The 25,283-nt window shown below is 38.4% G+C and overlaps 2 protein-coding genes across 3 annotated transcripts; one reads left to right on the top strand and one right to left on the bottom strand.

Annotated features, from left to right (window-relative positions):
- The first annotated feature begins 1,570 nt into the window (after window positions 1-1,570).
- tubb4b (tubulin, beta 4B class IVb) lies at window positions 1,571-4,331 on the top strand. The gene is made up of 4 exons (XM_058396677.1): window positions 1,571-1,728; window positions 2,617-2,725; window positions 2,818-2,928; window positions 3,119-4,331. The coding sequence occupies exons 1-4, from the start codon at window positions 1,672-1,674 to the stop codon at window positions 4,177-4,179; spliced, it is 1,338 nt and encodes a 445-aa protein (XP_058252660.1). The 5' UTR covers window positions 1,571-1,671; the 3' UTR covers window positions 4,180-4,331.
- A 751-nt stretch (window positions 4,332-5,082) lies between these two features.
- On the bottom strand, window positions 5,083-23,902 carry loxl3a (lysyl oxidase-like 3a). 2 transcript variants are annotated; one of them, XM_058396675.1, is made up of 14 exons: window positions 23,745-23,902; window positions 21,222-21,504; window positions 20,530-20,693; window positions 16,816-17,021; window positions 12,808-12,997; window positions 12,421-12,601; window positions 12,050-12,204; window positions 11,351-11,521; window positions 7,787-7,946; window positions 7,410-7,653; window positions 6,582-6,697; window positions 6,196-6,332; window positions 5,695-5,806; window positions 5,083-5,565 (listed from the first exon to the last, which is right to left on the bottom strand). In XM_058396675.1, the coding sequence occupies exons 2-14, from the start codon at window positions 21,499-21,501 to the stop codon at window positions 5,492-5,494; spliced, it is 2,190 nt and encodes a 729-aa protein (XP_058252658.1). In that variant the 5' UTR covers window positions 21,502-21,504; window positions 23,745-23,902; the 3' UTR covers window positions 5,083-5,491. The 2 variants fall into 2 exon arrangements, with proteins under 2 accessions (XP_058252658.1, XP_058252659.1); XM_058396676.1 differs by lacking the exons at window positions 12,808-12,997; window positions 16,816-17,021; window positions 20,530-20,693; window positions 21,222-21,504; window positions 23,745-23,902 and having other exon boundaries at window positions 5,085-5,565; window positions 12,332-12,447.
- Window positions 23,903-25,283: the final 1,381 nt, after the last annotated feature.

Below are 25,283 nucleotides of genomic sequence, written 5' to 3' on the forward strand. Positions count from 1 at the left end.
ACTGTTGATAAACCATTTCATTTGTGTGGAGTTCACACGATGTTCCTTGCACACAGAGAAGAAAACATCACTTTGAATTTACCTGCATTTGTGTTTAGTAGATATAGAAATCTAGTATATCTATCTATATATCTAGTTTAGTAAAAGTCTAAACTTCTAAAGTTTTGAAGGTTTGAAAGAAGGTTTGAAGTTGACTTCAATGGATTCAATGGAATTTTGTTTTACACCTCAGTACCGGTGGAACATTTCATCTGATTTTTATAAAGTTTAGGATTTAAAAGCAGGAGCTTGGGATTGTGTGGTACTGAAGAAATCCCTGTTTGAGGTTGTGTTGTACAGATATGTGTTGAATCCGTATCAGACCTTAAAGATCACTTATGCATAAAAATCTTATTTTGCCCCTTGAATGTCTCGTAAGTGTTCAAAATACTGTGACGACAAACTGTTCAGTTTGAATCTGTATACATTTAACTCATTTGCTTTAGGAGTCTACATTCTGCATCATTTGCCATACCTTTTTCTCAGTCAGTGAATTTCTGGTGTTTGTACTAAAAACAATGCAACAAGGCAATTCAGCTTACATGACCTAATTTACCAGTCAGATCAGTTACTAATATTTTCCACCGACTTATAAAGAGCCTTACACTGACCGAAACTAACTGAAGGTTTTCATGTAGCTAATTTACAAATCTCACTATTTTATAATGCACATACTAACCAGACAAACACTGAGTAAACGTTAAGCGGACTTTAGAACTAATCTATACCCAGTGTTCATGTACTTTTTGTAGCTAGGGACCCCTTTTCAAATAACAGTACAAGATTCAAGAAGCTTTTAGTGTCATTTCAAGCACATATAGCTGACGCAGTACATAGTGAAATGAAACGACGCTTTTATTGTCATTTCAAGCACATATAGCTGACGGAGTACATAGTGAAATGAAACAACGTTTCTCAAGGACTTTGGTGCTACACACAAACACCAACCCACAGAGAGAGAGTTCAGTCCTGGCTATAAATTAATAAATTCAATGGACCCAAATCAGCACAGATTTATTGCGTACAATAATATTTTGTCCAGTCTTCTATTTTTTTTTTTCAGTTTTTGGCTACAGAACACATAGAATTATTTCTAGTCTATTTATTTTTGAGCTTTGGATTAACCCCATTACACCCAATACAAGTGACCAGTCAAACAGGATAGCTAGAACAACTCACTAATAAATGAAATACATTATTTATAATAGCTGGTTGTAATTTACAGGACTGTAAAATAAATGTAAATATATCCCGGAGCCCTGGCTCTGTTTCAGGGACTCATGGAGACCACGTTGTTTTTTTACCGCTCATGAGGACCGTTACAATATCCCAGGTAAGATCAAAACACCAAACATTTTTGAAAAACTGTCCTAACCGTATCTGCCAATCACAAGTGAGTGTACGCACCGTCAGCCAATAGTCATGCACCTTCTAGTCGACTCGAGTCGATCCTTCACCAATGATATCATCGGGGAGGCGGGCGCATGACATAAATCAACCAATGGTGGAGCGCTTTGGTGAATGTAACCGACTGAATAAGTAGACGTTCTTCTCACGTTACGGCTTCAGTGTCGCAGGGCAGAGTCAGGAGAGTTTTCTTTCAGTTCATCTGTTTGTTCTAGCGCGTCCAGAATGAGGGAGATTGTTCATTTGCAAGCAGGACAGTGCGGCAACCAGATTGGTGCCAAGGTAAGAAGTGAAAGTCTTTTCTTTTCAACAAGTATTTCTGGGTTTTCCCGGTGTGTGTGTGTGTTTTTTTTTTTTCCGAGCCTGTGTGAAGGCCTCGGTCTGCTTTAGCGTCTGATGAGTGTTTAACAGTACAGTTTGTTTTAAAAGTTCATCCTTTCATTCTCTATGATGGTTAACTGTAGTATTTTTGTGCCATAGGGTCAATGATAACTTTTTAGAACTGATATATAACTTTTTTTTTTTTTTAAAAACTGTATACTGTTAACGATCGGGGTCTGTAATTAATCCCACATTTGGTGAGCCGTTAATGTAAAACTCGGATATTTGTAAAACTTTATTTTTTAGACCTTTTCTTCCCCGATAAACGGTTTTCTGTGAATGAACTAATGGCGAAACAATGCAGCTGCTGAAGGGTGTTGGCCTGCGCGCGCGCGCCCTGCCGTTAACATGGCCGGTTGTATCTGGTTAGGATCATGGAAAGAGCTCTCTCTCTCTCGCTCTCTCGCTCGCTCTCTCTCTCTCAAAAATAATCCACGTTTTTACACCTTCGCTGTACGGAAATCTAATATGTAAAACTTTTAGTTGATGTATATTTATTATTATTATTATTATTATTATTATTATTATTATTATTATAATTATAAGGAGTCAGGGTAAATGCTTTAATGAACCAGCCTGCGTTGGCGGCTTGAGTAGCTTTATAGACTTGGCTAGCTCTCCTCTCCGGAGCGGTGTGTCAGAGGGGTATAACGTTTCAAGTGGTGTCTTGAGTAAAGCTTCTCCTCTACTTGTTCGGTTTGTTTTAATGCTTAACCTTTTGAGGCAAAACCAGTTTAAAAAAAAAAAAAAAAGTTTTTCCTAACAACCCCAAATTTTTTGTGCCCTCAGTTCTGGGAAGTCATAAGTGACGAGCATGGCATTGACCCTACAGGCAGTTACCATGGTGACAGTGATCTTCAGCTGGACAGGATTAATGTCTACTACAATGAAGCTACAGGTGAGTTCTGTTTTTCAGCATTGCATATTTTTTAAAATGTCCTTTTTAAACTTTTATTTATTAAAATATTTTTTAATTTTTGATCCTTTCAGGTGGCAAGTATGTCCCCCGTGCTGTGCTGGTCGACTTGGAGCCGGGAACCATGGACTCTGTGAGGTCTGGACCTTTCGGGCAAATTTTCAGGCCCGACAACTTTGTTTTTGGTAACTATTTCACTACACTCTATAATAGATTTCTCTCTCTTTGTTCCTTCTTGCATACATAGGCAAAGCAGTAAATCTGGTACTGTCATATCTGTCTTGCAGTCATATTTTCCTCAGTGTGATTTGCCGTGACTTGTTTCTTGTTTGCTGTAACTCTGCGTATGTAATAGTCATTGCTTCTTCTTCACAGGCCAGAGTGGTGCTGGTAATAACTGGGCCAAGGGCCACTACACAGAAGGTGCTGAGCTGGTGGACTCTGTCTTGGATGTGGTGCGTAAGGAGGCTGAGAGCTGCGACTGCCTGCAGGGCTTCCAGCTCACTCACTCGCTGGGTGGTGGTACTGGGTCAGGTATGGGTACCCTGCTCATCAGCAAAATCCGTGAGGAGTACCCTGACCGCATTATGAACACCTTCAGTGTTGTCCCCTCACCCAAAGTCTCTGATACAGTGGTGGAGCCTTACAATGCTACACTGTCTGTCCACCAGCTTGTAGAGAACACAGACGAGACGTACTGCATTGACAACGAAGCCCTGTATGACATCTGTTTCCGCACCCTCAAGCTCACAACACCAACATACGGTGACCTCAACCACTTGGTCTCTGCCACCATGAGTGGAGTCACAACATGCCTGAGGTTCCCTGGGCAGCTCAATGCTGACTTGCGCAAACTGGCTGTCAACATGGTGCCCTTCCCTCGTCTGCACTTCTTCATGCCTGGTTTTGCCCCACTGACCAGCAGGGGTAGTCAGCAATATCGTGCACTCACTGTACCCGAGTTAACGCAGCAGATGTTCGATGCCAAGAACATGATGGCTGCTTGCGACCCACGCCATGGGCGCTATCTCACTGTGGCTGCTGTTTTCCGTGGCCGAATGTCCATGAAGGAGGTGGATGAGCAGATGCTCAATGTGCAGAACAAGAACAGCAGCTACTTTGTTGAATGGATCCCCAACAATGTGAAGACCGCTGTGTGCGACATCCCACCCCGTGGCCTGAAGATGGCCGCCACCTTCATTGGGAACAGCACCGCTATCCAGGAGCTGTTCAAGCGCATCTCCGAGCAGTTCACAGCCATGTTCAGGCGCAAGGCTTTCCTGCACTGGTACACAGGTGAGGGCATGGATGAGATGGAGTTCACAGAGGCTGAGAGCAACATGAATGACCTGGTGTCAGAGTACCAGCAGTACCAGGATGCAACTGCTGAAGACGAAGGAGAGTTTGAGGAGGAGGGAGAAGAGGAGCTGGCTTAAATATATATCTTTTGTCAGTCATTTCTTTCCATGTTTGTTCTGTTCACAACTTTCCTTTATTTTTCCCTTTCCAGTTGTCAAGTTGTTTTTCTCACTTTTGTTCCTTTCGAATTCTTTGTCTGTTTAATACCAATAAAACACGCAATTAATAATCATGATCTCAGTTTTTTTGTTCCGGTGATTAGTCCATGAAATCTTAATGCAGTTCTCGTTTACCTGTTCAGACCAATAGGACTTTGTTGTAGTGATCTGGAATAAAGGTCAGTTTGTTAAATATTTTAAGCAGTTAAGGTCTTTTAACTCCTTTGTACATTTTAATCACCAAAACATGTTGGGCATTCAGTGTGACCAACTGCAGTAGTCCCATATTGCACAATATTGAATAAATTCGTAACTGATAATTACAGAACTGTTTATCCTCTTGTGTTTTGCTGGAGTGTTTAAGAGCTTCTTTCTGTTCTTGCAGTAAGAACTATGGGCCATTGTGTGCTAAAGTTTGCCTTTGCTTCCTGACTATGCTTGTAAAAACTGGCAGTACATTTAGTGCTGGAAAACGACCAAGAACAAGCCAGAAATGGCAGGTTTTATGAAAACTGCCTGCAGTTGTAGGTTAGGTAGCCAAAGTGGATTATGGGTTGTTTGGTAAAGACTTGTCTGCGTCTGTGAAATATGGCTAAGGTTTGAAGATCAATTTTCTCTCAGGGGTCTGGGCTTGTTTAAATATAAGATGGAGTTTGAGAGTTTAACTACATGCCACGTGTACTCTTCAAAGTAGGCTAGAGTGTACATATGCCCACCTGAAAATCAATAGCAACTTTCTTAAGGCTTATACAAACTCTGCTCAATCACCAGGGATAAAGAAACATAGTTCAAACTTCTTGTTGAAAAATATGCTCAACATTTTATTATAAATGCATCAGAAAAAAATATTTCAGATTTTCTTAAAGCTTATTTCTCTAACATATGGACTAAAAAAAAAAAAGAAGTTTGACCTGGACTGGTTCATAAATGAGGAAGTACTAAATTGGGCTGCTCCCAACAGCTATTTCCTTTCCTTTCTTTGTAGACAAAGGGCCCTTGTTCAACAGGTCCTGGGCTGGAAAGGCTGAAAGCAACAGTGCTCCTACATGTCACTTTGTTATCTGGAAAGTTGTCCATGATATTCCACAGAACTCTTCTGATTTTGGTAAAGAGATATCTTTACTTATGACTTGGTGGACATTATAGCAAAACATTATTCAGTAAGAATAAATAGTTGAGTATATTATGAAGCTATTGTCATAGTGGCAGTTCCAGGTGCTGGTGATCGGTGTTAAAAGATCTGATTATTCAGCTGACCAGGGTAAAGTTCAAACTCCTTTTCAGCTTCTTCGCTGTATGCATCACCTAAGAACAGAATATATAAGTGTATTGCTAAGAAACAATATGATGAGCTAGATAAATAATGAGCTAATCAGTGTTCTTGAGAAGTGAAAATTCTAAACACACATCCATACAAATAGGGTTAGTAGTTACCTAAATGGCATTTATGCAGCCAGATTCGATGGCCATCGTATTTGCAGTTGCAGCGCATGGCATTATTGGTGAAGTCGCTTTCTGCTACCTCAAAATTGGGGTTTAGTATAACCTGTGAGAGACAAAACCAACACAATTATTTCCGTATTTCTGGAGGAAGAACATGCTGAATAAATAAATGACTGTGACACTGTAGGTTCATTTTTACTATTGAATCCTACATGTGTATCTTCCTTCTTTTAGTACAGCATTGTGTGCTAAATCAGTTCAATAAACCACTTACATCCCTCATTTCTGCTGAAACAAAAACTACACTTATGTGTTGGTGAGCTGCTGTGCTGCTGCAATATCATATGTGTGCCACAAGAGTGCAGTCTCTTAACGTTTGCCAAAACACCTTTCTTTGTCGTTTGATTGTGGTTCTCCATTCCAAAATTATATTTTTGTGGATTGTGTTTGAAAACAATGATATTTTAAACGAATAAGGTTCTTAGTGAATACCTGTAGTATGTAGTTTCCAGGATTAACATCAGTGATATCAATCCACTGGCAGTCTATATCATGTCTGTACGTGTCCCAGCAGCCAACCGTTATGCCCTGCTCACCAAAGTTGGCACACTCGTATTGTTTTGAAACACCTGCAGCAATAAATTTAACAAATCACATGCTTTGTATTTTCTGGAGACATGTGACCTTATAACTGTCTAACCGTGAGGACAAATGTGTTATTTGATATATGGATTGTGCCCCCTTTCTGTTTGTATGCTGGTGATTACAGTCCAGCTGCCCAACATCTACATTACACTCGTAAAATGCAAAATCAGACCCAGATGTGCAGCCTAGGGCTCTGCATATCAAAAGAGCCATAATCATAACCCCTGCCTTACCTTCATTGCAGTCAGTGTCCTCGAGGCAGAAGCTGGCTTTGTGACCATCTGCCACTTTTGTGCCATTGAGATCCAGCAGGTCGTAGTCGGTAAAGATATCCATGCTGTGATAATGCCTGGTAGGGGTAACACACACATAGTGAGAGCTGCAGGCAAAATTACAGCAAGATTTATTGCTGCTCTTGCAAACCATTTCCAGATATAAAACTAGACTAATTCATTTTAATGCCTACTCACAACACATAAAATACCTCAGATGTGACTGGGTCATTATGTAGTATGAAGCTTCTATGTGGTTTCTAGAAGCAAATTTAAATATTAACAAACCTTGAAGGTGGGGACTGAACCCAGTGTAAAAAAAACTAGAGCTTGGTTCTGCATGTCACATCGACCTCCTGGTTTTTCTTTAAAATGGTACAAATCATTAAAGGAAAGACTTGCATAATTAATCATTATAATTATGATCAATATTTATTTTTGTAATCAAATTCTTAGTTGACCTTCTTTTTATCACTTTAGTTGTGCCAGTGGGTTTTAGACCTTGCTTCATCTCCAACTCTAGAGACTGATGCAGCAGCACTTTAGTCTGTCCACCTCGTCTGCGCTAACATGTCAGGTTCCAAAGCTTTAACTTTTATGCTCATGATAATTTTAACATCATTGTGCTTATCATCTTGTAGATTGCTATCTAACCGAGCTGACTGCCATCTAACTAATTGTAAATGTGTTATTTGGTGTCTCTGCTACTTTTTCATTAGATTTTTCTTTAATATGATAATGAACATCTCTGGAAAATGGTGAGTACCAACCAACTGTCCACACTTTTACCTGTGGCATTCATGCCACACCCAGGAATTACGGCTCAAACGGGGACGGAAGTCGGCTTGGCCGACGTTGTGGATCTCTGAGGAGAAGCGAAGTAGGCGCCTCTGCCCGTATGGCCAGTCGGCATTGACTGCAGATTTAGAGAGACAGTTTTCCTCTGCTGCACAGTAGAGCAAATGCAGTGGCCGGTCTTCTATGTAGACACTGTACTCCACCAGAGGGGCATTCAGGACCAGGTCTGGTGCCGCTGAGGATTGAAGGAGAGGAGGATATGTTTACTCAAAATTATCTAAAACACAGCCATGTCATTTTTCTTCAGCAGTAACAAAACTTAACAAACCAGATACCATCATGTAGCTGTAAATGTACATATTACGTACAGTCTGTGCAGATAACTCCAGCAGCGAATGCAGCTCCTGCCCTCTTACAGCTCACAACACTATGGTGCTGGCACGCAGTTAGAGTCATCTCGTCACCACGACACTTCACCCCACTCATCACCATCTCAGTCACGTTACTGCTGTCCCAGTACCAGGTTTCCTTAGTAACAGAAAAGATGATGCTAATGACACATTACAATGAGTTCTTATGAGATCATGTCGATTGTTATAATAAGGGTACATAAGCAACCTGATTATAATGGCAGATTAAACCAAATATATAGTGTTTAGATGATCTGTATATATATATATCTATCTATCTATATCTATCTATCTATCTATCTATCTATCTATCTATCTATCTATCTATCTATCTATCTATCTATCTATCTATCTATCTATCTATCTATCTATCTCTTTATATATATATATATATATATATATATATATATATATATATATAGATAGATAGATAGATAGATAGATAGATATATAGATAGACAGACAGACAGACAGATAGATAGATCCTGCCCTTGACCATCAATAACAGCTTGACAACAACGTCTCATGCTGTTCACGAGTTGACTTATTGTCTGCTGACGCATGGCATTCCACTCTTCTTGAAGGGCGGCCCTCAGGTCATTGAGGTTCTGGGGTGCAGTGTTACGAGCCTCTACACGGCGACTCAGCTGATCCCATAGGTTTTCTATGGGATTCAGGTCTGGGGAAAGTGCAGGCCACTCCATTTGAGGTACCCCAGCCTCCAGCAGCCGGTCCCTAATGATGCGACCTCGATGAGCTGAAGCATTGTCGTCCATGAAGATTAAATTGTTCATGTGTTGTTCATGCAGGGGCACAATGACTGGATTAATGATGTTATTCAGGTAGTATTGGCTTGTCACTGTACCATTCACAAGATGTAGGGCAGTTCTGTATTGAGTAGACACACCTGCCCAGACTGTAACACCACCACCACCAAAGGCTCGTCTGGTGATAACAGTGGCTGATGCATATCACTCTCCGTGACGTCTCCAATATCGTTGGCGGCCATCATTTCTGCTCAACATGAATCAACTTTCATCAGAGAACAGCACTGAGGCCCACTGGTCCCTCGTCCAGCGTAAATGCTCCCTGGCCCATGCAAGACGATGACATCTGTGCCTGGTGGTGTGGTCAGGTACCCTTGCAGGTTTCGAATGGTCTGACGTGACACTTGGGTGCCTCTCACCTCCCTTAAATGTGCCTGGAGTTGAGTGGCATTCATCATCCGGTTCCGCAGGGCACTGTTCACAATGAAGCAGTCATCAACGTGGGATGTGGACAAAGGACATCCACTTCTATGCCTTTCTGTGACTCTTCCAGTCTCTCTGTATCTCCGTCGCAACCTGCTGATGACACTCTGTGACACTCTAAGCTCAGTGGCCACTTCCCTCTGAGAACATCCTGTTTGAAGCTTCGCAATGGCGAGGTACTGTTGATCAATTGTTAGGTGTCGTCTTGGTCTCATGATGTCAAAATGTGAACAGCATGATGAAGAGGACTGTTTAAATACCAATTCTAATTGAACCAGAAAATTTAAGCTGTTAAGCACCTTGTTAGAGAACAGCAAGTTATGCAAAAAGTACTGAAACACTGAACAGTTGGACATGTGCATTCAAAAGTGTAGAGAAGGTCAAATTAAGTTCACCTGTAAAGGTTATAGTGCATTTTAGGTGCATCCTGAAATTTCACCCGAAAGCCGAATATCCTTAATTTTTTGTGAGTAGTGTACAAACTCTTACAAAACTAAGAAATTCTAAATTCTGAAATGAAAATGCTTATTCATACAGCAGTCCTCTGTTAATGTGTTTGCAAGCAGGGTACAGCCAAGGCCTAGAAGCCGGCAGGCCTCCACGGCCTCCCTAGTGCTCCATCTGGAGCCAACCCGTCCCTCCGCTCTGCCCTCGTGACCCGTCCTGCCCCTAAACATACGGACCTGCACATGGATCCCAAAAGCAAGGGCTATTCACTGAGCTACCTGATGAGAATGTAGTGAACATAAACTAAAAAGCAATTCTATTACACATCATCATGCTCTGCTATTTTAAAAATTATTACTTAATGAATAGATTGATTTTGGCAAATTCAGGAAATTCTGATGCATTCCAGTGAATCAAAACATTTGGTTTAACTTACCAATAACACACTAATGGTTCATTGCCTGATGAATACATTTGCAAAATTTTTAATTAGTGATTGTTCGTGTTTGTCTACCTACCACTTTAATAGTTCAGTGAAATCATATTCTTCCTTCTAATTAACACTGTGGGGTTTTTTTTAAATGTGTTTGATTGTATAAACAGCATGTGCTACACATGTGCATGAATATAATAAGCATTCATTCACATTATTGTGCTTCTGTGTCGCTGCTTCCTTTCGTAATTTGAGAAAGATTCCTGCCTATTAATCTTGATTACTCTTCACCTCACTATAAACATCCCTGAATATATTAGCATAAGAAGAAGCACTTTAGTCTCACTCACGCTGAAAAGTGAGTGAGACTAGTCAAATGAGGTGAAAGTCAAATACACATCTCATCATTCAGCGTAACGAAAATTTTTGAGATTTTGATTAGAAGTTTCCCCAGAATGGATTTTAATCATAGATTAACAACATTAGGAGTGAATACTAATGATCAAGCACTCTGTGCTGTCTTCATGTACAAAACATTCTGAATGTTTACCTAAATGAGTTAATATTTATGGCCGGTTTAGGGTCATACAATATTGTGCAATACAATATTGTGGTCTATAGCAGTGGAATAAACCATTTTATGCCAGCATCCCCTTTCTGATATTTTGGTAATTTGCTGTTCTGTCTGTCAGCAGAAAGATTTACCATATTTAATATATTTGCCAAAATGCCTGCTCTGGGTATTATAGTGTGGTTCTGCACTTCCAAAAATACTTTTAATAAAAAGGTCGTATGATCTGGTCTTCATTTGACAACTGTTCTTAACGTTTAACTAAAGAACTGACTCAAATAGCTGTCTTGTTCATGAAAAAGACCACTAATTTGACCACTAAAGTTTCTAGGAAATGGCAACCTTATTACACTTATTATACTTGCTGCATCTGGAACCTGTCAGTCCACAGCTTGTATCTATAAATGAAGCCCGCTTTCTACTGCACCATAGTCTGTATGTGTTTTGAGTCTTGTCCTGAGATAACTCATGCTACAATCTCAGCATGTTGTCATAGAAATCCACTCCTGTTTATAGAATTCATTGGAGCTAATCCATGTTCCTCCTTCAAATGTAACCCTACTAAAATACATTCAGCATACCAAGATCTTAAAGTGCCTCAAGACCTTTGAATTTTATGTCTCTATCTATGAGTTTTAAAATACTGAGCTATGAAGTTTTAATCATTCAATAAGGTCAAAGCAGATACATATTTCAAAAGGTTGGTGTAAATCTTCTTATGTTTGAACTAAAGCAAGGCATGTTAGTTAAGGCAAAAAAGTCTCTGTTAACTGAGCTAGGGACATCTGATATAATACACATGCTCTTGAAATTCTTCTTACTCTCAGGCCACTGCTGGCATGTCCCAGTCCCAGCTGCCTGCATGCCACCATGGCCTCTCGAGAAGTCCAGTCATCCCCACAGATCAGGCCCCACTTTCCTAAAACACCAGCATTAGTAGCCAGAATTTCCACTCGACCCTCTAACTGTGTACGGCCTCCAGTCAGACGGATCTGGGATGGGTTCAGAAACGAGCAGCAAAAAGCAAAAAAAAAAGTAAAACACAGTTCAGAACTCTAGCCCATTAGCTAGTGCAAGCATAAAAAAAAATCACAGGTTGAATCTTACAATAAAGGTACGCTAAGCATCATTCAAGTGGAAAATTGACTTTTATACGATTTATACGTTTCCGTATATCCACTGAATGGAAGGGATCATCTAAAATGAAATTTTAGATACTTTCAGGAAAAAGTATATCTCACTGATTACTTTGTCAACTAAGATACAGACAGAATGTACACTTTCAAATGATTTAAATTAGACTATATCGATTTTAATCCCACTGAAAATATATTTCATTTGCGTGGCAAAACAAAACAAGTGTAACTTAGCTGACCTCTGAGCTGACAGTAGTAAGTCAGAAATGAAATTCTAATTTAAAACTCATGTCATACAGGAAAAATCATGTGGTTTTAATATATGTAAGTTTATAAGTTTTTAAGCTGAACTAATCCTATATCTTTAGAAGTAGAGATTCTGACCATTTTTTCAAAGCCCATGTAAGGGATGTTGCATTTGACTGCGGCATCCTCCGTGTGTTTGCATTTCGAAGTAGTGACGTTGTTATGAGGGCAATCCCACAAGCTCTTCTCATCCCCATGGCACCGTACCTCATTCATGTAGATGCGTCCTGTGCCTGTGGTAAGGTTAGCATTGCACATTTTCTGATTAATATGAGCAAAGAAATGGTCACACCACCAATAAAGCCAAAAACTGACTTATAATAGTTTCACATGCAGGCATGGTCTGTACAGAAAGCTTACAAGGACATTCTCAGCATTTCATTCTTTCAGCCTGTAATGGATAAACACTTCCTGTCAGAGCTAAAAGTTAGGTGCTCAGGGTAATCCACCTTGGCCCATGCGTGCATCGGTCAGAGCCTCTTTGGCAGTACCGAAGCCCAATTCTCTGCATACCACGTTAGCCGACTGCAAGCTCCAGTGGTCATCACACACAGTACCCCACACCGAGCCCTTCAGCACCTCCACCCGGCCTTCCCCGGTCCTCGCACCACCCTTCAGACGCACTTTCATCTGGGTCAGAGACAAAGAACTACTCTTAATACTCTTATAAATGTAACTAGTTGGATGTGTATTTTTTACAGTTACCAACATTACACAAATTACAGAAACCCATTCCATCCTTGTCTGACAGTTGAGAGAAGAAAAGTAGTGATAATAAAATTACTATCACTAATGTTGCCCATGATTCATTAAAGAGGTTACAAGTTTGAGCTTACTGTACGATTTCGCTTGCCCTTGTGACTGTGACCTAGAGAGAACTGGGGTCCAGGCCAACATCTGACTGCAACAGGGCTTCCACCAGGACAGGGGGTGCTAGTGTTCTTACTAAACACCATAGTGCAGGCAGACAGATGAGCTTCACTCCCACTGCAGGCCACAGAGTGAATCCTATACACGCTATTGTGACTAGGAACAATAATTGCATAAAAGGATTAGTAATATATATATATATATATATATATATATATATATATATATATATATATATATATATACATATATATATACATATATATATATAACAATCTAGCAGGTTACTGAAAAGAATACAGTGTACCTTTCATTGTCTTTTCCTGGGCAAGAACATTAAAATGGACTAGATGTTGAAATAGAGGAGTATAAAGTCTATAGGAATATTGTAGCATTTGATCTTAAGCATAGTTTAATGTAAGCTATGCAGTGTGTCTCCACATACCTGGTGTGCAACACACATGGCACACCTTAGCTCTAGACATGCTCAGGCATTTCCCCGGGGTTATTTGGTTAAGATTAGCTTCTAGTATGAGAGATTGCATTGCCTTGGAAAAACTGTGATGACATAAAAGGTGATTTTTATAAACAGCTACTGAGCAGAAAATTCCTCAGGCTATGGCATATTGGCAAAGTGGGTAGCTATGCGACCCCTTACAAGTGAAGGGTTCCTGATTCAATCCAAAGCATAAGTTACTGTCAATGTAGAGTTTCATGTGTTCACCTCATGTGTCTGTGTTGGTTTCCTCTGGCATTTTCCTTCCACCTCCAAATGATATACAGAAAAACAGTAGCTAGACTGGCTACACTAAATTGCCCTTAGGTGTAAAGTAGTGTAATAATGTGTGCATGCATGGTGCCTTGCAATATACTGGAATCCAACCCATGGTGTATTCCCACCTCACATCTACCAGGACCCTGACCAGGATAGTGAAGATAAATAAATAAACACCAAAGGTACCACCTCCAATTAGCTAATCAGGCAAGAGCTTCACAAAAGGGAGACCTCTGAAATGGACACAACCAGACAGAAGTCAGTGTTATACAAACAACCTACAGCAGTGTGCAGAAAGAGAGCACACAGTGGCACGAGGCCATAAAAGTGCTGTGGACAAGCATTCAGCAAGTTCATGTGAAGTTCAAGCAGGTTCAAGGTGAAAATTGTGTGTGTGTAAATTATGCACATGTAAGACTCCTGTGCAAATGTCTATGTAAAGGGTACGTCTGTAGTATTAGAGCTGAGAATACTGATATTCTCAGTTTCAGCTCCTAACAATAGGATCATGTTCCTGGTTGCTGGTGTGGTACCCTTAATGGATAACCTTTTGCATGTAGTGTACCTTTGAAGCCTTCCTCTGAAACCTAATTACAGTTCATTTATGTACCTTTACTCATGTTTAAAGGTGCACTATACATCTGTTTCCAGATGAAGGATACATATTAAATGCAAAAGTATTTTATATATATATATATATATATATATGTATAAAAATATAAAAAATATAAATATATATACTTATAGTAGCTTGCTCAGTAAACTTATCCTGTGATGAACTCAATCAGCTCCTTTTTTTGGCTGAGCTCTGTTTTTTTCATCCCCTTTTTTCATTTACAATCTTTTTTTCTTCACTGGTTCATTCCTGTGCTCTCACACACATCTATCACTCTTGAACATGGTTTGTCTAGCACAGCACTCTCTGCTTACTTTTCACCATCTGGTGCGAATCTGCAAAAGAGTCTCTGACGTGGACCGTAGTTTGAGAACAGAAAGAGAGAGTGAAAGAGACAGAAAGACTGCTGGGGGGGGGGGATACTAGAAAAATACTTCAGAAATTGATAAAAATATATTACACTTGAACAAGCTTCAGAAAAGCATCAAATTCTCCAGCAATGTTTTGGCATGTGGACTCACAGATAGCAGGTTTATCCATTTTATAAACTCTCAGAATGTGTAATAGTCTAGGATAAAAAACTAGGATTTACATGTTAATGTCTATTATGTTCCATATCTCACCAAGCTTCATTACAAGACATGACAGATTTTTTTTTCATCATGGAAAAGATTTTCCACAGTAACTCAAAAGTCATACTGACATGAACACACACATCTCAAGATGAATGCTTTATAATTACATAAGATATGTCCTTAGAGCAGCTACTCCTCGAGGCACTAAATTAAGATAAACACTCACCACTCAATGAATAAGATTAAAATATATAAAAGACTCAAAATGCAGCCAGCAGCTGAACTCTCTTGGCTGGTTCCTGTTTTCCCCAGGCTCCAGCAATGCATTCAACAATTCTCATGATTATTTCTAACACTTGTAACTTGTTTGTCTCTTTATTATATATTTAGATGGGCCATGTTATGCTTTCAATGCAGTACCAGTGAAAAGTTTGGACCAATCTGGAAACTGACAAAAATAAGTCATGAAAAATTATGAAATAAGACATACATATTTTCAACTAATCAAATCCAGTAAGCACTTTATCCAGGTAAAGGTTGCTGTGGATTTGGAGCCTATCCCAGGAAAACTGGGCATCAGGCAGGAATGCACCCTTGATACTTTAATGAAACCATTTCATCACATGGCATCATGCTGACACACTCATACACTCTTTCGCATCAATCCACTTTCTAACATGTGCTTGGCAAATGGGAGGAAACCCACATGGACACATGGAGAACAAGAGAAACGTCATACATTTTAGCACAGGAATGTTTCAAATAATATTTCTAATATATATTCTGCCTGGGTAGCCACTGCAGCATGAGATTCCTGTTCTTGGCTAACATTAATAGAACCTAGTATGGACTTTTGTAGCCCATTCATATTCAGGTTAAGTATGTTGAACCTTTGAAGTGGTTATTTGATTTTCTGACCATTCTCCTCTAACTAGATGTTTTTACCCTTCAATATAAACTCCAGAAAATCCTAAAAGATTAACAGTTTATGAAATGCTCAAACCAGCCCAAACTGTCACTCTCAAAGTCAGTAAGATCACATTTTTTACATGTAGAAGTTTAATGAGCGCATTATATGAAGCTCTTGACCTGTATCAGGATTTTATAAATAGTGCTACTGGAACATGACTGATTTGATAACAGAGGTATACAGCTCTGGAAAAAAGACCCCTGCAAAATAGTCGGTTTCTTATGTTTTTTTCTTCCAGGTTCATGTATTGGTGAGATGAAGAGTTTTGTTTCATTTTTTGTGAACTGCTGACAATATTTCTCCTAAATTCAAAATATAACTATTGTTATTTTGAGTGTGTATTTAAAGGAAATGACAACACATCAAAATAACCCAAGATCATGCAGTATTTGCAGGGCTGTAATAACTCAAAACAAAATGCAAATAATTTGTAAACAAATTGTGTTAATGCTTTGGCTAAATAACATTAAGAAATCAGTATTTGGTGGAATAACCCCGATTTGGATGCGTTTTGGCTCCATGCTCTCCACCAGTTTTTCACATTACTGTTGGGGAATTTTATACCACTCTTTTTGCAAAAAAAAAGCAAACAGATCAGCTTTGCTTGATGGTTTGTGTCCATCCATCTTCCACTTGATGACATTCCATACTGACCTCAACCCCACTGAACACCTTTGGGCTGAATTGGAACTTGAAATGCTCTTGCAACTTCAGTGCCTGTCTTTATATTACTGAACAGGTTAAAAAAATTCCCTCAGACAATTTAAAAAATCTTATAGTCAGTCTTCCCAGAGGAGAGGAGTGGGGGCATGTTATAACCATTGATGGATGACCATCTCTATATTAGTTCCCATGGTTTTATAATGGGATGTCCAACATACTCGTGTATGTGTGATGGTCAGGTGTCCACATACTTACACATAGACATATTGTATTTGTTAATATTTAAAGCTGTTTTCAGTTACTTCAGAAAACACTAACTGTCATGGGGGAAAAACTATTTCCCTCCAGACCCACATATAAGGTCTGATTTCATACCTCTGTATCCTCTTTGTTATGGTCTTGCCTGAGGGAAACCCCATCATACCACAGACCACACGGGAGTTTTTGGTGGTCCAGCCAATGTTGCAGATGTGAACCCAGTCTTCTTTATCCTTCACCTCCACCACACCCTCACTAGTAGGCAACTGGGTACTGACAGGATGCAAGCGGATCTCTTTCAACCGGTTCTCATCCACCTGCATCTGAAACACACAGCTGTGTTACCAGTATTTTGTTGTATGAACAGAACAATCTGCCTCTTTAAAAATCTGCTAAAATGTACTACAGATCAGTGGTTGGAACAAATAGCATGCAGATTGCTTTGCTATAATGGCATGTTTTTTGAGAGTTCAGTCACTTGAGGATTATATTACGTTAAGTCTAGCCATTAATAAACCTCTTCTGCAGATGTAGTCCTTTAAACTGCTGGGTCAAGAGGCACATTCCTCACTTGTGTAACTACATACCTTTCCTATTAGTTTCACTTTGGTTACTGAATAATTCATAAAAGTTTCTGAATAATATGCTTTAAGATGAATATATGAATAATAAGTGGGGACTTTAAGGGGGTTTAAAAAATGATCTATCTAAGTTTAATAAACATAACTGGGCTTCAAACCAGAGGCTAATTTAACATTATATCAGATCCCTTCATAAAACCAAGAAATCCCAACAGCAAAAGGGCTAGGCAAGAAAAGCTATATATTATTAATTCATTATTTAAAAAAATAAATGTTCAAACTTGTCAAATAAAAACTGTCATATGTGAGAAGCTTTCCGAATACGTATATATGCAAATTCAGACAACACATATTCTCACAGAGCAGAAATGTTATATTGTTAGCATGTAGTAGGAATAAAATGGAAATGTAACTATGTAGGAATTCACGATGTGCCGTCAGCCTAATTTTAATATTTTAATCTGCATAAGAGTAAATGATTATGTATTTGGTTAACCATCAGGGAAACAGGGAAATATCTCTATTGTGGTGCGATTGAGAATCATTTCCCTCTGTAAATTAAACATTCCCCCTGTTGGTGGAAGTGCACACAAATATGTGATTAACTGCCGTGATACAGATGAATATTAATCACCAGGCCAATGTCAGCTCAGTATTTCAGCCTGTAGCCCTTCTTTATCAGCACATACTCTGGTGTTGGTTAAAATTCAGACTGCCATAGAGGGAAGGGGTGAAATATATATGCATTAAAAAGCTGAAATTGATTCATTCCAGTGATAAAAACAAACAGTATTCCACATAAGAGCAGATATCATGGAGTAGTAAAGATTTTAGTATATTTTGGAAATGTTTGTTTTGAATGTTCACATTTAGTTACACATATGGTTCAAAGGATTCCGTAACCTTTAAGTTATGTGACCTCTCTGGAACCTTCCACTAACCCAAGACTGGTTTGAAGAACTTTCCTCTAACTTTCCCTGTACGAACCTCTTACGATACTGCTATGCTCTAATATAACAAGCTACATTAATGCAAACATTCTTCATGCAAAATACTTCTACTTCAACAAACCTGTAACCTGGGCTTTATATAAAATTCTGATAGTTTTAACATCGTCATATGTGTTCACCCGTTTCACCCAATATGAGATGAAAACCACATAAAACTGCCTGAAGCAGATATTCGAATGCTGGTGTAGCACACTAGTAGAAATATCAAATAATATTTCTGAAAACTGATTCCATCTTTAAAATCAGTCTTTTAGTTGTTGTCTTTATTTGTCACATATGCATTACTGAACAGTGGAATTCTTTCTTTGCATAGCAGCCTGGAGCAGGATGGGTTGGGGGTCTTGCCCAAGGACCCAATGATGGCAGCTTGGTGGTGCTAGGGCTTGAACCCCGATCTTCCGGTCAACAACCCAGAGCCGTTGGGATTTAGTATAGTATATTAAGGAGAAAATGACAACACTACAGTTCTACCTACACTATGGCTCAAAAGTTTGAGATCACTTGCATATTTCAGCTTGATTTCAGCTACGGAGGAAGATCTCATCAGATTATCTTGAAAAATTGACAGCTAGAAAGCTCAGGCTATAACTGCTGCAAAAGGTGTTTTTTTGATGAAGACAAAGGTTGAAGAAAACGTTCATCATTTCCATCACAATCATTATTTCTAACTCTGACATGTCAGCATGTCCTGTTCTTTTGCTATATTTTCTATTCAGACTACTTTCATGTGTGTTTCCTTGGAAAACAATAAAATTTTTGAGTGATCCCAAACTTTTGAGCGGTAGTGTATTGCAGTAAGTAGAACTGTATTATTATTATTATTATTATTATTATTATTATTATTATTATTATTATTATTATTATTATTATTATTATTATTAATAATAATATTAATATTATACTGACATTGTTAGTATTGTGGCATGTGACAGCATATACAATCATTAAATTTAGCTTTAAAACATGGGACTGACTGTGTATGATATGAAAAAAAAATCCAGATGTTAGCTGAGTACATGTGCAAACACACACACACACGCAGTCTGTGGAATCATTGCTATGGTATGCTTGTCCTTGCAGAAGGGAACAAAATGAGAACCTCTAACTTTCCCTGTGCATCTGTTTTTGTGTTTCTGTAAGTGTGTTCATTTGTGTGTGTGACTGTGGGTGTTTGTTTGTAACTGGCTTTGTGGTGAGTTTCCAGTCCTGTTGTTTTATTTTTTTTAACGGCAACAATTTTCCCATATTTGGGATCATGCCTATTTAGTGAGACTTCACGTAATACAAATCTTTTTCTCTGTTTTTTAGAATTAATGCTAAAAATGTCTTCCACAAATCTCTAATAAGCAATATTCCAGCTTATCTATGTGTATGGGTGTGTGTGAAGTAAAGGGCCCAGGCAGCTGTTTGGCACCCACTCCTTCTCTCTTACTACTACACTCTCTTTCTGATGTGAGGATGTGAGGTCAGTACACAGGCAGCCAGACCATAAGAGGCTAATTTCCTGCAAAGGCTGCAGCAGCGTGCACCGCTTACACTAGCAGATAGCATTCTCCATGTTCTACTCTACACTCTTAAACCCCATCGTGGAGAAGACAACTGAGGAAAGAGGGGAAAGAAGCATGAAGAGATAGCATGAAAGAAAATAAAAACGCTGTTAGGTCACATCACAGATAACAAAATTGAATGATCATTACAATTCCCAAGTAAAACTTAAATGAAAAATTAATTGGAGGGAGTCGTAAGTAAAAAAAAAAAAAAAAAAAACAACTACATGAATAATATTCGTAGTAACAAAAGTAAATGACAACAATGAAAAACCGTCTTTTCTGTAAGGAAAAGAAAATACTCATAGTTATTCAGATAATGACATTGCTTTGATAGACCTCGTTCTATTGTATTCTTTTCGGCACAATCTGAGTCATTGCTTTAATTAATGCAAATTGCTCAGTTTGAAGCACGATAATTGGTTCCAGCATGAGGGCACAAAAAGAAAACATAAAAAGACAAAAAAGCATTTGAAGCACAATGTACTTGTCTTTCAAAGTTCAATTCGCCATGAGCTGCGCATACACTAACCTGCGCTAAATATTTTGTCGAATTAGAAAAGAAATAAATGTGTTTGAATGAGATTTTTATCTCAGTGTCTCAGATTTTCAGTCGACTTTGAAGGGGTCTGGAAATTTAAATTACAATTTCGTTGTATTACACAGCCACATCCTGTCTTCCTCTTGGCATACCTCAATGATGTTGTCCTCCAAAAACCCAGGTAGCCTCTCATCTTTACAGACGACCCCTGCGTCCTCGTCATGAGTGCAGTCACTGTTGCCCCACCCTCGAGACACACAATTCTCAATGCTTCTCTCAGAGCTTGTGCATATCAGGTTATCCAGCCAAATCTTACCTGCAGAGACAGTGAGGTGAAGCACAGTTAATGAGCATGCTAATGCTGCCAGCCAAGTGGAAACAGGGACCGAACAAAACAGATTTTATTGGTCACATAAACGATCATACACAGAATACATGTAGTGAAATGCTTTCTGCAACTGTATGTTTTATTAAAAAAAAATTAAATTAAATTAAAATATAATTCACTAAAATGAAATAGAATAGAATAGATGATAAAAAAAAAGAGATAAGATTAAAAGCAGCGTATATAGCTGTGCAATGTAGATTAGCAAATGAAATAAAAGTGGCTGTTGTATAAAATCAATTCAACATTTAAGACTGCAAAGAATATACTGGCTCAAGTTGTATTATTTTTAAGCAGTCAGGATTTTTACTGATAAAACTCTGGTCCTTTTCCATTTTTAAAAAATTTTTTTTTTACCACACTGGGTATATGTCTTTACGCTTGAGCTAAATTTTGCCCTAGACATACTGTGTCCTCATTTCAAAATCGCAAAGGGGAAACATCAGCTGTTTCACCAACCTGTGCCTGCTCCGTACTTGGCACTATGTGACCAACTGATAGCATTCACAAATCCTAGATGGCGACAGAGCACATGGGCATTAGTCAGAGTGAAGTCATCGTCACAGATTGTGCCCCACTCGCTGTTATAGAAGATCTCCACCCGGCCCTCGTTGTGTTTGCGAGGGTAGCCAGCAAGACGGAACTTCAGTTTGCCAGCTTGAGGAGAGACAGTCTGACACAAGCAGGAGGAGAGCCACATACAACCCAGTGTCAGCACTACATCCCAAACACTCACCATGATCTAAAGTCAGAAAGAGAAACAAGGACAGAGAAGATTTTAGAAATGATCAGTGGTAGGAATTTCTGGTACATTCTGGTCATTCTTTGGTAGCAGTTATATATATTAATAATAAAAAAAGGAATAATAATAAAAAAAAACATGACATTTCATCCTATAATAAACTGGATAGATTCTACTGTGGCTTCTAGAGGTATTGTGAATATAATTTATGAATCACTTGTGGTACGACAGCATTCAAACTTTCCAAAGGAGGGTTTCTGTGATCGATTGCGACACTATCTAGGGGAATTGTTTTGCTACCTCAAAAGACCCAGCTCACTAAATGATTCATTATAAGTTAATCTATAAGGCATATGTTTCTTATATAAAATGAAAAGAAAACCTGACCCATTCTGTCACCTATGTAGCAGCTCAAATCACAGTACATATATGGATATGTTCTGGGACTGTTCTCGAATTGCGTTGCTCTGGTCCTTGGTACAGGACTTATTGTCAGATCTTCTGAAGACTTGTTGGATGATTCATCACTGTCATTGTCTGTCAACCCAAAAAAGGGTTCTGCCTGTGGCTCTTACTGCTGACAAAAAGGTTGTTCTGCAATTGTTGTTGGATCCATCTACCCCAGTTAGATTTACTTGGATGTCATACTTGTTGGACATTGCCCTTTTGGAGTGTACCATAGGCAAAATACACAGTGCCAACAGAAAGACAATACAATTTTGGTTGGACCTTATTGACTCTTTAACAGACCTCTTGAAATCCTGAGATGTACTTGTTATCCAGCTAATATTATTTTGTAATATTGCATTGTGTCTTTACCCCCACCCCCTTTTTTTTCTTTTTTCGATTGGATATGGGCAGATCTCAGGCTGTGCTGTAAATAGTTATAAATCTAAAATGTTTAATACAAACAAACAAACAAACAAACAAACAAACAAACAAACAAATAAATAAATAAATAAATAAATAAATAAATAAATAAATAAATAAATAAATAAATAAATAAAAAAAACATGACATTTACATACAGTTAACTCAAAATCTAGATACTTTCCCCAAAACCAAGAATACACTATACTGAAATTTCCGAATCTGAGAGATCCCCATTGAAGCACATCCAATCCAGCATTGCCAAATCTTTAGTATTTAACCATGCTATTTGCTAGAAAGTTCTCACTGTGCAGGAGGTAGGGGTTTATCTGAGATCCCTAAAATTAATCTGCAACAAGTAATTCAGGGCTAAATTTGCATGTTTGCATTCAACAAAACTCATGAAAGGTTTCTTTAGTAATTGCTCTGTCAGTCTCTAGAAACAGTCATTCAGACATTCATTGACCAGTTCCTTTGTTCCTTAAGTTTAGGTATGAGGTTGCAGACGAGTAAAATCCCTTTGTCATGATCATAGAAATCATAGCTTTCTATGATAAAAAAAAAAAAATGCACTAAAATAGCTGACTGTTGATCAACACAATTCAGATATGGAAATAAAATACATACACGAAAAAATACTTTAAGCATAATAATGATTTTCAGAAAATATTGGAGCAATGGAAGAGTAGCCCAAGATCCCATTAACAGTGTTAAAATGCACTTTCAACAAAAAGGAAAGAAACGAAAAGCAAAGAAATCTCAAAATATCACCAATTGCATGTTTCATTCATTTACAAGGGAGCCAGTAATTCTACAACTGCCAGATGTTTAGCATATGGAGGATCACATACTCATCAATGACTGTTCACTGCTTAATTCATATATGCAATTTAAGCAAGCGATGATGTGCAAATTGCAATACACATTGTTGGTAATAAGATTAAGATATAATAAGATTTCAAATGAGTTAACAAAATAAGTCATTATTCAACTATGACCTGGAGTTTATCAGAAATTAGGATAAGCCCCATAATTTCATAAACATTATTCATTTTAAGTGTTTTATTTTACATTGTTTACACTGCAATTTGTCTTCTTTTTTAATTGTATTGTTGTTTTTTTTAGAATTCTTTCCCAGCTCATCTTAACTCTTCTCTTTCAGCTCAGAGTAAAGCAACCTGAAACTACAAAGTTCATAACTTGAACCAAGAGATTCTTTTAGACTCCTCCATCTGTATCTATTATATTCTGAGCTACAACACTGCCATTGGAATGTCATGCAATGCAAAGTTTATGCAGAATTTATTCTAGCAAATTCCTTTACCTCTTTCTCTACATTGATTGACAGAAAAACACCCAGTTCCTCCTACCTGTTTTTATAGGTGCTGCTTCACATCTGCTCAGTTTCCCTTAATGGTACAAAAGGAGTTTTTTGTAGACTCTGTTCAGGATCTGCGTTCAGGTTCAGGGGCGAGAGAGAGAGCTGATTGGAGACAGAGGCTGCTCTGGGATTGTGTTGAGAAGTTCACAGAGTCCTCACTGCCTACTTTCAACAGTTTCCAAAGAGGGCGGTACAGACTGTTCCATGTGTTTGTAGTAGTGATGGAAATTCTGGGTCTTTTCAGTGAGTCAGAGTACTCTGCTCAGCTCGCCAATAACAACTGACTCTCAACTCTCAAATGGCTCATTGCTAGTTTGTTAGTCCTCGTCCATCGTCTAAATCAGGGATGCAAAGCATATAGCCGGTTGTAACTAAAGCTTCTCATCCTCCCTAAGAGATGAATTGTCTTTGCTCTACATAAAATCATCTTGTGGACCCGTTAATTGGAAGGAAAAATGTGAGCATTAAAAACGAGCTGTTCTTAGGGGGGCGCTCTCTGGGGCAATGTTGTAATAGAGGCTACTTATAATTGACGCTTTAAGCAGTGTATCTTTTCAAAACACTGGCTTTCACAGCAATCGTCTTAAGCTGTTTTAAATTTCGTTGATTTTTATGGCCTTACACATGATTCATATTTGTATTAATTCAAGGAACCGACTCTTTAGTTACTGTTAACATCCCGACTTAATATGACTTCACGTACACGTTTCACTTCGAAACACAGGTGAAACTGTTTGATACATTATTATTGAATTTGCTAAGGCAACGGATATTGCTGAATGTTTATTTATTTATTTATTTAACTCACGCCAGAAATTCCATGTAAGTTCAGAGTGTTATGGCCGTACTGTGTATGAAATAACGCCAAATCTATCAAGTTAGATATTGCCTTACTCTGATATGAGAGCTTTTACTTTTCATCTTCTTACATGTATATATACAGTATTTGGCACATGACTGAATGCCAGGTACAATCCAAGCCATAGTAACTGTAGTAAGAAATAGCTTTGCAAGTGCTAGAGGTAAAATATCTATCTAAGGAATTGTTCAAGAATGTTGCAGGAGCTCAGAAAAAATCTGCAGTTCATGCCAAGAGCTACAAGTTACATGAGCTTTAGAGAGTACAATTCAAGGATATGAAATACAAGAGGAAAAGGGGAAGAAGAGGATAGAGACACGTTATGTAACCACAAATATCACTGTTATGCAGCAGGCCCTAAAGCGGAGAAAAATGTTCACAGTTAGAGCTGTGAGAGATGCTCCTGAAGTTGTTAGACGTTTCAGCAGAGACATGGTTGAGGTCAAACTTAAAACCATGTAATGAAGAGCACCAACATTGTTTGTCCTCAAACTGTAGACTGTAAACTTCATCTGTTTCACTTTTTTTAAAAAAAAAGGTCACTCACCAATGACTTATAATGGACGTTTAAAAGTATCTGACATGTAGCAGACATAGAAAGAAAGGTAACTTAACGAAGTATCTTACCAAAAGCTTAATGAGCACATTGCAGCCCTACATCCCTGCAGC

The sequence above is a fragment of the Hemibagrus wyckioides genome, linkage group LG08 (assembly GCF_019097595.1).
Source record: "Hemibagrus wyckioides isolate EC202008001 linkage group LG08, SWU_Hwy_1.0, whole genome shotgun sequence".
Taxonomy (NCBI): domain Eukaryota; kingdom Metazoa; phylum Chordata; class Actinopteri; order Siluriformes; family Bagridae; genus Hemibagrus; species Hemibagrus wyckioides.

Coding starts and splice junctions, on each gene's coding strand:
- tubb4b (XM_058396677.1), top strand. CDS start 1,672: ATGAGGGAGATTGTTCATTTGCAAGCAGGACAGTGCGGCAACCAGATT. Junction 2,726..2,817: donor CTACTACAATGAAGCTACAG/GTGAGTTCTGTT, acceptor TGATCCTTTCAG/GTGGCAAGTATGTCCCCCGT. Junction 2,929..3,118: donor GCCCGACAACTTTGTTTTTG/GTAACTATTTCA, acceptor TCTTCTTCACAG/GCCAGAGTGGTGCTGGTAAT.
- loxl3a (XM_058396675.1), bottom strand. CDS start 21,501: ATGGTGAGTGTTTGGGATGTAGTGCTGACACTGGGTTGTATGTGGCTC. Junction 17,022..20,529: donor TGGAGGACAACATCATTGAG/GTATGCCAAGAG, acceptor TGTGTGTTTCAG/ATGCAGGTGGATGAGAACCG. Junction 5,566..5,694: donor GCTGCATAAATGCCATTTAG/GTAACTACTAAC, acceptor TTCTGTTCTTAG/GTGATGCATACAGCGAAGAA.